The following is a 14,296-nucleotide window of genomic DNA, read 5'->3' as shown; positions in this document are numbered from 1 at the left end:
AAGAAAAGTACTCAGTCTCTCAATATAAATAAAATCATATACACTTAACCTGAAGTGAAAGTAATGAACACCAAACTTGAACAGCCTCTCTAACCTCAAATTAAAATACACAGAAACATAAAGTAGTACAAGTTATCCTGCTCACTCCAACTCTGTAAAGAAAGATGATTCCAACAGTTTTTTTTATTTTTTTTTTTTAAGCAAATCGATATTTTTACACTAAAAAAAAAAAGTTCGGCTAAGCCACACAATTGATAGCATATTTTGGTATTGAATCCGTCATCCACAAGATTCGAACCTAAGATCTCTCACTTCCAGTAAAAAAGAATATCACCAGACCGTAGTACTGAATGACCTTACAACAGTTTTAATTACAAATTAATCAGGAGAGTCAAGATTATTGATGTGATTCTATACAAAAAGTTTCAACTTGGTTAGGGTATGATATGACATTATCCCAAGAATTGATCAAAGGCATATGCGGCGCTTGATCTTGAAGGTTTTCTTGATCGTTGGTGGCGGTGTTACTGTTGTCCATAAGCTCTTGTACTTCGAGTATCTCAACCCTGCGATTCGTCTTGTTCCTTATCTTGATCGCCACGTCCTGTGGGATAAATCTGCCGCACACACTTACCTGGCACTCCTTCTTCTCTATCAAATGAGTCTCCAACTCTGAGCAACAAACTCAGTTTTTTTAATAGTTAATAATGGATTAGGGCAGTCGAGTTACACATAAGGCTTAGTAATTGGTCTACCATATATAGTAGCCATATTCTCTAAACCCACACAAAATGGTCAGAAACAACCAAGACATCAACAATCAAATTATATACATATTTGTGTACAAGTGTGACGAATTTTGAAGTATTTTTTTTCTTTCTTTAATTGATATTATAACTTAATTCCCTCTAGCCAACTTTGCTAAGCCGAGTTTAGAGATTACAGAAAAGAACTGTTCTCACCTCGCATATTGAGAATTGCTCTCCTTACTTTTCTGTAACAACCACTGCAGTCCATATGGATTCGCATCAGCATGTAGCAGAACTAAACATGCATGATCAACATAAGATCACACAGATGGTAACTAAGTTTAGAAACTAACGAAGTTCTGACCCCAAAATAAAGGGAAAATTAGGTTCACTTCATTCTTTTTGTTATTCCATTGATTAAAATCTTATTCATTTTGAATTTTTTATCAAGGTACTTGGGTATTAATAACATCATTAACTATTTGAATAATAAAATATTTTTATTTTTAAATATATTCCTTTAGTGTTAAATTACGTATATTTATATTTATGGGTAAATTTTTTATCATATACTTTTATTTTTAGTTTGTACCTATTTTTAATTTGCAAATATTTTTTAATTTGTACGAATTTTCTTTTCATTTTTAATTTGTACCCATATATTAGTTTCTTTTTGTGCTCATATTTTTTAAAGTTTTATTTGTGTTTGTACCCATGTGTATACCGTCACGTGACATTGTATATTTAATCAATGATAGAAAAATTACATATGGTATATTTATGTTTTATGCCTAAACTTTGTATCATATATTTATATTTTTAGTTTGTACCCACTTTTAATTTGCAACATTTTTTTTTTAATTTGTAGTATTTTCTTTTTAGTTTTATTTTGTGCCCATGTATTAATTTCTTTTAGAACCTATATTTTTAAAAATTCATTTGTACTCATATTTTTTAATCTTTTATCTGTACTCTAATTTGTTTATAATGTACCCATTCTTCTTTATTAATATACCACTTTGTTATATGTGAAATGTACCAATTTTTTTAACACTATGGATACATTCTTTTGCCATTTCTTATTTCTTATTTTTACATAGTTTTTATCCATTTATTCAATCAAAATGTTTGAATTTTTTTATTGTAACCATTTTTAATAGTATTATAATGAGGGGTTTTAAATTTATAAGATTATAAATCTCATAAAATATCAAACAGTCAAAACTATAAAAATATAAATATTAATAGTAACATAATAAGGTGTACAAAGTCAAGTGACATTGATCAAACTTTGAATACTATTAAGGTTTTAATTAAAGAATGTTAAAGATTAGGGATCGCATTCAAAGTATCTCCAAAATAAATATCAATTGAAACGTTCCTTATCTGTCATTAAATCGTAATGAGAGAGAGAGAGAGAGAGAGAGAGATGTGTACTGTTGCTGCTGAATCCAAAACTGTCGAATGGACGACGAAAAATAGTGATATGAAAAGGTAATGATGCAATGTGATAATATAGAAGACGAAAAAGGATCAATCATCCATGAGCTGGTTGTATTGATTCTATTGATTCATTAAGTCATGGCTGTTCATCTTGGAATCCGATTCTTCCCACGCAAAGATATTTATATGTGCGTGTGTGTGTTTACATATATGCTGGCAATGTGGTTAGATTTTTTCATTATATTCTTGACTTCTTTGCATTGTTTTAGTACTTCTCACATGCACTAAGCTTAGAGCATAATTACTTTCTTGCTTTCAGAGGCGCAAATAATTATATATGCCATTAGAAAAGCATCACCTTTTTTTTTTTTTTTTTTAAGTACATCGACATTTTTACACTAGAGAGGTGAATAGTTCAGTTAAGTCATACAATAGGCAACTTAATTTGGTATCGAATTCATCATCCACGAGATTCAAACCTAAGACCTCTCACTTTCAAGTAAAGATGAATATTCTCATATCATAGTACTAAATGACAAAATCATCACCTTTCTGAATACACCTTTTTAACAAATGCATGGCAAATGCTTTAATCCAGGTGAAAATATGGAAAGTTAAGTTGACTCTAATTGAGGACTTCTTTTTGCGATTTCCAATTGTCTCTTTACCGTTTTCTTGCCTTTGGAAATAAGGAAAGGCCAATATAAGAAATGGCTGTATAGGCTTGTTTTTCAGCGTAATCATAATGATGCTTTTGAGTTATATCTAATTGTATGTTAAAAATTTATAGGCTGCTTGTAGCGAACCTATTAATAATGGGAATCAAAGAATTAGTAGTTTTGTTTCCACCCAAAATGGAAATGGAAGGTTTATTATGAACTCATAATTATAATCTAAAGATCGAATCGATTTCATGATTATAAGTTCATATTATATAAGATTAGACTCAAAATATATACACATTCTAATTATGAGCAGCCGTATTGGAGCCTATTTTAATAGGTACCATACCATGTTTATCTATGAATCCTAAGCTGTTACATACCTTTTAAGATTAAGAAAACATGTAACCGTACCTTCTTTTTACATACGTATCTCGTTATTTAGGATAATCTACTTTGATGTTATTGAGTAATGTTACGCTTACTACATATTTGCACAATCATTTTGTACCCTCTCTTTAATAAAAGTAAGATGCACACCAATACATGTGGGTTATATCTTTATTGGAGAGATATTACAAATATATTTTTAATATATTTCGGAAGTTATTATAGTAACACCACCTCAGCCAACATTACAGATATGTCGAATGTACCACTCAGTTAATTTCTCCACTGTGGCTGCAGGCAAGTTGTTTGTGGCGGCAGCGACAACGTTCTGCCATTGCAAAATAGGAATTAAAGTTATGCTTACTGTTTGTTCTTTTAATCTATTGGGCCTGTCTACTTGTTCCAATTTGTTGTGGGCTCTTTGCTTATTATGTTTATTGGGCTGGCTGACTTTACCTAAATGTACAAACTTTTTTTTTTTTTTTTAAATCTAAAAAGTATTGGAAAAACGCGAAGAACATAATTACTTTTTCTTAATTGATCGAATTGAGTTAATTTTGCCTTTTTTCCACGAAGAGGGTTTGTTTTATATCATTTGGAGTGGTGAAATATTAGCTTGCAAAGACATAAGCAAAATTTTGAGGTCAATTTACAAAGTTTATTTGGGAGTTACAATAGGCACTTCAATAAAATGATTATGCCCTTCTCGATGCATAATTTTTTTCTTAAGAATGTAAACTAACATTATTGAAGTGTCAATAACATTTTTTATTTTTTTTTGGTTAATCTTTGAAGTTGAATGTACATGTTAGTGTTGTACCTTTGGAAAAGAGAACAAGAAGTGCGTGTAGCAACTGACACCAAGACAGCAAGAAGTGCATGCAGAGAATAGCACACACCATACATGTAGAAGAAACTCATCACATCCAAAACATGCACAATTCATCTATTTAATTTACACCTTAATTGGTAACTTTCTAACTCTTCTACATAAGAACACAATAATGGCTTCCCCTAACAGCTGTCTGCTTCAAAATCATTTCGCCATTTCCTCTCTGACTCTACTCCTCTCTCTCATTTCCCTTCCGCCATCCGTCCTCTCACAAAACCCTACCATTGCGCAATGCACCACGCAGCTTCTTCCGCTGGCCGCTTGTGCACCATTTGTGCAAGGCAGTGCCATGTCACCTGCACAATCATGCTGTGTCAACCTCAAGCTGCTATATAGCCAGCAGCCAGAGTGCCTTTGCCTTTTGCTCAATGGCACTACTTTGAGCGGCTTCCCTATTAACACGACTCGCGCTCTCCAGCTTCCCGTTGTTTGCAGCCTTCAAGTCGACATCTCTACTTGTCCAGGTAACTTCTGATTTCGAAGAAAAATAGGGATTTGTGACGATTCTGATCCAAATCTGTTCGCTGTTCTTTATTATTGTGTAATAATTTACATTAATTTATATTAATCTAATCTTTTTCAACGTTTTCGCTGCAGGGGTGCCTGTGCCTCCTAGTTCACCTAGTTCTCAAGATACCACCCTTGGGAATAACACCAGCTCATCTGCTGCTAATTCTACAATTGCTGGTATGCAAACATAAAAATATCCAATTGTTACACTCCCTCTATTTACATAATAATACCTCTTGAATTCTGACATGGTATTTTTTCGGATGTCAGCCACTCCAATGCCTCAAACAGCACCAATCCCCACCACGATGGGGTTAGGGTTTGGGAGAACTACAAATGCTGGTACCAAATTGAAGATGGGAAGTTATCTTGCAGTGGCTTTCGCCGTGGCAGGTTTTCCAGTGACCGGCGTTCTATTTTAAATATGATAATATTTATACCACCAGATTAATATATTGATGGCTTTTTATGTTGGGGTTAGAGATTTTTACTAATTACTTAGGGCTGAGAATTTATTCCGTTACGGTTTTATAGATACCATCGAACTTCTATTGATTTGAATAAAAACAGTGGTGATTGTCAAATTATATATGGCCTCTCGGCTTATTTAGGTTTATGTTTCAGTGTCATGGAACCGTTTTTTGATGGTGCAACGACAGACAGGCCTACAGTGAGGAGAGGTTATGCCATGTTACCGGAAGTATACACCCGCTTGTAATGATAGATGTAGACACACGTGTATACACCCAGTGACATGCACAAGTTTTCTCTACTTCAAACAGATAAATCCACAAAAAGGGATATCTTTGACAATTTGCTAAACATTGTACAGGATAGTAAAATGAAATTCAGAAAAAAAAGGTGTTTAGACATGGAAAGTCACCTTACAAACAGAGATATTTACCTATGACAGAATGTTTGTTTTCCTAGGATTGTATCATGACATCATGTATTGAGATGCTTCAGATGTCCGTAAGGTCATTTTATTAAGAAACTATTCCAAACTAGGAGCCACTTCAGTCGGGTTGGATTCGAAGACATCCTGGTTGGATGCCTCCGGTTCTTCCAAAAACTCCCGAGACTGAAACGAATCTTTGTAGACTGGAGTCTCCTTGAAATCAGTTGCTCCTTCATTGTAAGAAGTAGCAGCAACTAAGCAAGCAATAAGCTGGGAAATACAAAACAAACAAACGGGGGGTCAAACATTAGCCTTCAATTTGTAAATAACACAAGTGCGAGAGAAATTTACATAAAAATGGAATGTCACAATTACGGTATTTCAATTTATCATGTATTGCTGCGTATTTTAATTTATCCACATGACGCTGTATTGACTTAGAATACCATTATTTGTATGCAAGGGGATGCGGGGTATGTAGTATTCACTTATGAGCTAGACTTCCCTAGACTTGTTCATAAAACTTGACTAAACAGTTTTGGTAACCGTTATGATCTTCAAACTTGAACCGTCCATTTAGTAAATGACAGGTTACGGTTGTGATATCAGTAAAGTGTTGTAAACATAATTTGGATGGACAACGAAGTACACTTTGAAATGCACTTAACTATTTATTTATTTATTTATTTAAGAATCCTTCTAGCAAAAGAATTAATCAAATTGCTAATCATTTAGTTGATTCATAAGCATTTATTAAAATCTGAATTATTACGGAAACCGTCGATAATTTGTTCGATACATATGAATTACTGAACATAAACACCCAACGTAAATTAGGGATCAAATTTGATGAACGAATTAACAAAGAGCAGTGAACATACCGCAAAGCCAATACCAAAAGCCCACAAGTACTCCACAAAGAATCCAAGCCAATCCCATTTTTCACCTTCCCAGAAGCAAGGCTCATCCCCCGGAAGCTTTGGCAAGAAATACCCATCATCAACGTTTCCCACAACCCCACCACCTACGTTTTCAATCTCAGCCGTCCGTTGCGACCCCATCATGTCTTGTTCTTGGTCTCTGGTAGTTGTGGTGCTCTTCCTGTTCTTGCCGTCGGTCCTCCCAGTTCTGGAAGTAAACCTCTTGGCTGACACCACGTAGAGGGCTCTTCTGGAGGAGGAAGGAAAGAGGAGGTGGCGTTGAAAGGAGAGGTTGGTGTAGGGGTACTGTCTGGTGGTGGTGGAGCTGCTGTAGAGGACTCTTGCTCCGCCAGTGGAACTTCCACTGTTGGCTATGGTAAGAGCCATGAGGGGAGGAGAGTGAGAGTCTCTGTGTTCGTAGCAGCACAAAGCTAAATGAGCAAGGTCGAAATATCTCTTCAGTATGTGTGGATGGGATGGGGAGATGCTAATGGAAGTTTTTCCATAAACTTGACCCGAATTGTTTCCATATTGGACCATCGGGTCCATCCTTTAATAAACTATTTATATCATATGAGCCCAAGCAGTGAAGTGGTGTTGTTTCTTTTCTCATATTTTTTTATTCAAACATATTTTACATTCGGATGTCGTAGATTATATAAGGATATTTTATACTAAGAGGTAGGAGATTTGGTTTAAGTTGCATAATAATTCCCTTACAAGTAAAAAGAAAATTCATTAGACTGTAATGTTATTGCCAACCAATTTTCTAGCTCTTATTTATGATAAAGAAAAATAAGTATTTCTAGTTATCCAAAATGATGAAGGTTGGAAGGTTTTTTTCGTATTTTTTATGAACAAAAGATATTATCTATACTAAGGGATGGAGAGTAGGCTAAGCCTTACAGTGAGTTAGCAATAAAATGTTAAAGACTCTGTATTTGATAGATAAACCCTTTAGCATTTGTCTCTAACTACTACAGCTTAGTTGTATTAATTTTGATTTATAAATGAGAAGTTTAAGGTTTGATTTTTGCCAAAAACAAATTCAAACCAAATTAATATGATTAGACCATTGTGATGTTTATCTCAAGTAAATCACCCTTTTTCCTATGGGAGGCAAATCTCCTTTATTTATATGTATATATTGTAGCCCTGAACCTGAACTTATAATTGGATCGGATGTTATTAGATTTTTAACTCAAAGTGAATGGCATTAAAATGTGCAGATAAAAAAAATCCTACTTATGAGTTACGACTTGACACATCCCGATCGAAATCAAGGCGTGCTGACCGTCACGTGAGAGTGACGTAACCATGTGCACAATGCGGAAGCAATATTGATATAGAGAAATGCGAATAAATAAAAACCAAGTTACCAGCAATACTAGCTAAGAAAAGGTGCTAGTGCGAGATTAAGTGTGAAATACACAACCAGAGCATAAGTAACCTAGGTGCAGTCTAACAGGACAAGTACTAATTAAACAACACCTAAAGGTGATCCTACACTTGTGAATTCTGTCAGAACCTCCACTGGAAACCTCGTAAGCCACCAATGATAACTCCTCCTAGAACCTGGAGAGGCGCAAAACATAAAGTGTGAGTGGGCAAAAACAAAGCTTTTCAAAACCATTTCATTTCTCAAATGTTCTAACCCCTCGCCGTAAAACCTGTATAATTTCCCAGAACATAGAATATATATATATATATATATATATATATTCGTATCTCAAAACCATGCTCAACAAGCTTTAATCATAAATATGTCATGCCAAATATCTTAATACGACAGAATAAGTAACTTAGGTAAAATAGATTAATGAGAAATAACATATCAGTCGGATCCACCTAAAGTGGCGTGTACGATTGAACTTCTAGCTCATACATCATGCCTGCACATGAGTCGGAACCATCTATAGTGGTCTGTACGACAGGACTGGGTATAAATAAATATGCTCTAGTGCTACGATCACGTGAAGATTGTGCGAATAATCGCGGGTCACCTACGAGTCGGAATCACCTATAGTGGTATGTATGACAGGACTGTGCACCTAACTTGGATCCAAGATGAGCATATGGTGGGGAGGTGAACATTACGTGAAGGACTGTGTCCTAACTTTGGGCGGGAGCATTAACACCGGAGTGCAGGTTTATGAGCTCTCAACACATCTCACGTAATCATCAATTTACATAAACAACTCACCTGGTACTTACCTGAGTGTACACATCGTCAAATCATAAATATATGCAACTACTAATGCATGAGTAAAATAGGCATATACTTTGCATGGCATTTCAACATAATTCATTTAAACCGATTTTTTGGGAAAAATCTTAAGTATATAGGCATATATGGAAAACCAAAAGCCCACTCACTAGTATGTGGAAATGTCGTAGCCCCCAAGCCTCAATTGACTACGCTCGTCCTGAGGATAGGTCTCACCTATATGCAAAACAACTATAAAAACGTTAATTTAAAGCACATAAATGAAACTAGCTAATAACTTCTCATATATTGCTCAAATGAGGTGTTTGAATATACCAACGTGATCTACTTAACACCACGAACATCCCCATATTTTTAGAAAAAATTTTCCGACCACTCATGCGCCGACCAAGGCACGGCCAGACGCGCCCCCACGTACGGCCATGTGCCTGACACGCCTAACAGAAAAGTTAACGCCGTAAGGAATATTCCATCAACTTTGACGGAATATTCTCTTTTCTTCTCCGGTGAACCACCGGCTGCCGTCGCCGTCGTTGGAAACTAGAAAAATATTCAAAACTTCATATCTCACCCAATTTTCAACCAAAATTCATGAAATTTTCACCAAAATGAAGCTTTGGATGAGAAGAACACATTCTTACCAATTTCAAGACCTACAATCCCCGGAATCTTGCCAGAGAACCCTCGATAATCCGACCAAAATTGAAACTCACCAAACTCAACTTCCCGACGTCCAAAATATCTATTTTTCTTCTCCGAGCTTCGTGAAGATGTTCTAAAGCTCCCTAGAAGCTTAAAAACTTCTAAAAACTTTACGATCACAATTGCATGAACAGTACCTAAATCGGAGCTCGCGAGAAACTAGGGTTTTTGAAGGTTTCACGTCCAACTAAAGGTATGGATCGACTTCTGAGCTTGCAAGGAGTCCAAAAACACCAACAACGATCTCGATCTGTGACTGGAAGGGTTGGTTTAAGGTTTGTCCGTACAGTTGTACGGAAATGGGAGAAAATCCCAGAGAGAGGGTTAACAGGAAAATGGTTTGTGTGTGTGTGATGTCCAGCTGAGTCACCAACCAAAAACAAATAAAAAATAAAACCTAAGTCCAAGTTCCTAATTGGTTCCCAAATGATATGACTTAGCATAAATGGTCCACATCCAAAGTAAAACCACATGGCACCACAAACATTCAAGGGTACTTTAGTAATTTCATGCCATCGATACAAATATTTCAGGACGGGCTGTCACACGACTGACCTTAGATTTAGTTACCCTTTTTTAGATTGATTTACTCTTAAAAAGGGTAACCAGATCACCATGAATTTCGCTACTAAATTATAGCTTAAATTTATTGTTATAAAAAAACCCAACAATTTGTGTGCATATCACCAAAAACGTTCCCTCTCAAACACTTCAACGGCGACCAGTAAAGCTATTGGCTCTCTTCTGGATGAGAGATGATCCTCATTGTATTCTCTTTGTGAGGATTTTGAGGATCCTTCGTTCATCGTACATTATGCTGTCAGTTTTCGTTAAGTATTGTTTATATTCAATTTTAAATAAAAACAAATTACAATGATTTCTGACCGCACGATATACAATGAACATATGTAATTTGAGGATCCTCGGGATCCTCACTCCTTCTAGATGGTCTTCATAACCCTCTATCCCTTTGATATGTAGCACATCTTGCGTTGCATATGTCAAAACCAAATACCCATTAGAAACAATATGTGGCAAACTAATTACCACCTATTCCCTATTTCGTAATCTAAAATTGTAATTGATAACAAATATAATGTATATTTCGGCTAATGACATTTTCATTAATCAACAATGTAGCGATCACATTCCTTTAGACCATCTCCAACCCTTGGGTTAAAACCTAAAATTTTTTGCCCAAAAAATTTGGGTTTTAACCCAGAAATAGCTTTTTTGCTCCAATCTTTTAGGCTAATTTTTTTCTCAAGGTTACTTTTTAAAAAGAAAACATTATGTAGACTATCCTAATTTAATTTTATGAACATTTTAACCATAAAATATTTAGATTCCAACAAATATTGAAAAATCACTAATGAAACTTGTGAAACACTATGAAAGAATATGAAACACATAAAAGAATTTTTTTTTTTTTTAATTACTTTAGCTGTTGGATTTAAATTTGGACCTTTAGATATTTTTTTTTACCATTGGATTTCATCAAATTAGATCTTAACCGTTGGATTCAATGAATTTATAAATATAAAACTAAAAAAATATATACATATATGTTGTACCAGCCCCACTAACCCAAGGGGAAATCCTGGGCTAAATTTGGTGTCACATCCCGGCCCATGCCCCATCACATCCCGGGCTCGACTCCACCGTAGCACAATATTGTTCACTTTGGGCCCCTACTATGCCCTCACGGTTTTGTTTCTGGGAACTCACACGAGAACTTCCCAGTGGGTCACCCATCTTGAGATTGCTCTCGCACGAACTCGCTTAACTTCGGAGTTCCAATGACCTCCGAAGCTAGTGTGTCACATCCCGGCCCGGGTGGGACGACTTCCCGGGCCCGATCCACCACCGTAGCACGATATTGTCCGCTTTGGGCTTACCATTCCCTCACGGTTTTGTTTTTGGGAACTCACACGAGAACTTCCCGATGGGTCACCCATCCTGGGAGTGCTCTCGCGCGCTACTCGCTTAACTTTGGAGTTCCTACGGAACCCAAAGCCAGTGAGCTCCCAAAAGGCCTCGTGCTAGGAAGGGATGGGAATATACATTTAAGGATCACCCCTGGGCGATGTGGGATGTCACATAGTGAGTTCCCAAAAGGCCTCGTGCTAGGTAGAGATGTGAATGTACATATAAGGCATAGAGGATCCACTCCCCTTGGCGATGTGGGATGTCACAATCCACCCCCCTTAGGGCCCCGACGTCCTCGTTAGCACACTTCCGGCCAAGGATTGGCTCTGACAACAAATTGTCACATCCCAGGCTCGACTCCACTGTAGCACGATATTGTCCGCTTTGGGCCCCGACCACGCCCTCATGGTTTTGTTTTTGGGAACTCACACGATAACTTCTCAGTGGGTCACCCATCATGGAAGAATATGAAACACATGAAAGAATATGAAACACATAAAAGAATTTTTTTTTTATTACTTTAGCCGTTGGATTTGAATTTGGACCGTTAGCTATTTTTTTTACCGTTGGATTTCATCAAATTAGATCTTAATCGTTTGCTTCAATGAATTTATAAATATAAGACTAAAAAATATATACATATATGGTGTACCAGCCTCACTAATCCAGGGAGAAATCTTGGGCTAAATTTGCCCTAGAAAAGAGTTTTGAGTTTTAACTCATATTTGACTCAAGAGTTTTAACTCATAATTGAAAATTTGCTATAAAATTAATTGGTAATACAAAGAGTAGTCAAACTATTTAACACATAAAAGATTTTTGGGGTTTTTTTAACTTTAATCCTTCAAGAAGTTTGAAATTTAAAATAAACCTGGTGTTAGATTACATATTAATTATAATCACTTGATGTGTCCTTAATTCAAAATAATTAATGTACATTTTATTTAATGTCTCCCATTAAATATTTAAATTTATTAACATATAAAAATTTAAATTTATTAACATACACTATTTAATTTATTTTTTGACCAAAAACGAGTTTTTTAATTTATTAATTTTATTTAACATTCTTCAAACTTGAAAGACTCAATTAATTTACCTAAATGTTAGTATCAAAATGTGTGTACCGCAATATATTATATTAAACTAATGTATTTAAATGTTAGTACCGAAATATATGCACTAAAATGTATTATATTCAATTAATGTACCTAAATATGTGTACCGAAATGTATGCACTAAAATGTTAGTACCGAAATCTAATATATGAAATTAATGTACCTAAATGTTTATATCGAAATGTATGTACCGAAATGTGTGTACCTAAATATGTGTACCTAAATATGTGTACCGAAATGTATTATAATGAATTTAATGTACATAAATGAAGAAGACAAAGTACATCGAAATATATTATATAACAAAAATTAGTTTATTTTAAAGTTTACAACAAAAATATTACGATAAATGAAATGAAAATGAAAATTATAATGAAATAAAATTAATACATTAAAAATTAGGAAGAAAAAAAGAAATAATTAAAAAAATTTAAAATATAATTAATAAATGAGGTTATTAATGTATCAAGAAACTAAAATTAGATTTTGATCTTACTTATGGTTTTAATCTAAAAGTCATTTTTGCCCAGGATTAAAATGAAGTTTTATAAAGATTTTTTTGTCCGATGTGAGATTCATTCTAAATAACTTATAATATTGTGACTGAATTATTTGGATAGAAAAACTTAAAGAAAACCATAATAAACTGATGTAAAAATCCAACATTTTGATTTCCATATATTTAATTTGTTCTTCTTTGATTTGTTGGCAAGCAACCAAAAGATATGAAAAATATATCATCATTGTGTTTCAAAAGAATACTAACAGTTCATTGACAGAAACTTGCACTTCGATTCAATAATCATAACTTTATAAGTAAAGAATCATGAGTGTGGAATCCCTTAACCAGTCATTAAAAAAAATATTACTGTTATCCATCATCCATTTTAACTTTTCATACACCCTTTATTAATTTTTATTTTTGATAATTTTCAATTTATTCGATTGAATGCTGGAATTGAAAAAAAATGTATAAAAAAGGTGTGTGAATAATACCGCACAATAAAATTACTAAAGCCACACGTATCTCATTTATGGAAATTGATATATAATCAACGACCTCCATTACTACTTTCATCTACACTGTTTCAGTGATATGTGCCTTTCAGCTGTGTGCTGTGGAACAAAGAAATCATGAAAACGATAGCAAAACCATTAACTCTTCAAATCGAAGGATCTACCCGGCCACCATCCTTCCCTCCTGTTTTTGAATCACAGACCATAAATTCTATGTTTCACAGTCAACCAATAAGTAATAATAAGCCATAACAACAGTGGCGGAACTAACATGGAAGTTTTGGTTGCACTTGACCCCAAAAACTTCAAAAACAACATGCATGTTCGTTTATATATCGTATTTGACCCTATAAACTAATAATCATATAGTCATGCTGATTCATGTAAACTAAGCTGTATGACAATATGTCATTGGTTAGTCAATTGGATTGAGTTAGTTAGGAGGAAGTTGTTAGAAAGGGTAATTGAGTCAATATGTAATGAGATATTAGCTATTATAAATAGCTGATGTAGCAGTCATTTGGCATTGGATTGTATTTCATTTACTCTTCGAAATATACAGAGCTCTCTTCATCTTTATTCTTTCTGCCATTGTTCTATACTCTGAGGGTATCATAGTTTCATAGGTTAACTAAATTACAACTTTCTCCTTGTACTTCTTCTATTTTCTTCTATCATATTTATCTTCATTTTTCTCTTCTAGTATGAAATACTTTAGTTGTAAAGCGTTGACAGTTTTCAACATCTCTATAGTATTTTGCATCGACAAGCATATCTACAAATAATAATCGTTGCTAACATATATTGGCACAAACTTTTAGCATAGGTTGACAGGAATT

General features: G+C 34.6%; 2 protein-coding genes across 2 annotated transcripts; one reads left to right on the top strand and one right to left on the bottom strand.

The window, feature by feature from the left end:
* Positions 1-3,592: 3,592 nt before the first annotated feature.
* On the top strand, positions 3,593-5,264 carry LOC103950686 (non-specific lipid transfer protein GPI-anchored 10-like). Its single transcript, XM_009361913.2, has 3 exons — positions 3,593-4,600; positions 4,734-4,823; positions 4,917-5,264. The coding sequence occupies exons 1-3, from the start codon at positions 4,249-4,251 to the stop codon at positions 5,066-5,068; spliced, it is 594 nt and encodes a 197-aa protein (XP_009360188.2). The 5' UTR covers positions 3,593-4,248; the 3' UTR covers positions 5,069-5,264.
* Positions 5,265-5,433: 169 nt separating this feature from the next.
* Positions 5,434-6,954, bottom strand: LOC103950656. Its single transcript, XM_009361888.3, has 2 exons — positions 6,426-6,954; positions 5,434-5,814 (listed from the first exon to the last, which is right to left on the bottom strand). The coding sequence occupies exons 1-2, from the start codon at positions 6,849-6,851 to the stop codon at positions 5,641-5,643; spliced, it is 600 nt and encodes a 199-aa protein (XP_009360163.2). The 5' UTR covers positions 6,852-6,954; the 3' UTR covers positions 5,434-5,640.
* Positions 6,955-14,296: the final 7,342 nt, after the last annotated feature.

This window comes from the organism of the source record quoted next, unplaced genomic scaffold (genome assembly GCF_019419815.1).
Source record: "Pyrus x bretschneideri cultivar Hongxiangsu unplaced genomic scaffold, Pyrus_bretschneideri_v1 Contig27, whole genome shotgun sequence".
Taxonomy (NCBI): domain Eukaryota; kingdom Viridiplantae; phylum Streptophyta; class Magnoliopsida; order Rosales; family Rosaceae; genus Pyrus; species Pyrus x bretschneideri.
This window is presented reverse-complemented; position numbering and strand designations above follow the sequence as displayed.

Bases quoted from the DNA above. Each gene is read 5' to 3' on its own strand.
- LOC103950656 (XM_009361888.3), bottom strand. From the start codon at position 6,851: ATGGCTCTTACCATAGCCAACAGTGGAAGTTCCACTGGCGGAGCAAGA. The intron at 5,815-6,425 runs GTATGTTCACTG...TGTATTTCCCAG, and splicing joins CTTTTGGTATTGGCTTTGCG to CTTATTGCTTGCTTAGTTGC.
- LOC103950686 (XM_009361913.2), top strand. From the start codon at position 4,249: ATGGCTTCCCCTAACAGCTGTCTGCTTCAAAATCATTTCGCCATTTCC. The intron at 4,601-4,733 runs GTAACTTCTGAT...TTTTCGCTGCAG, and splicing joins CGACATCTCTACTTGTCCAG to GGGTGCCTGTGCCTCCTAGT. The intron at 4,824-4,916 runs GTATGCAAACAT...TTCGGATGTCAG, and splicing joins TGCTAATTCTACAATTGCTG to CCACTCCAATGCCTCAAACA.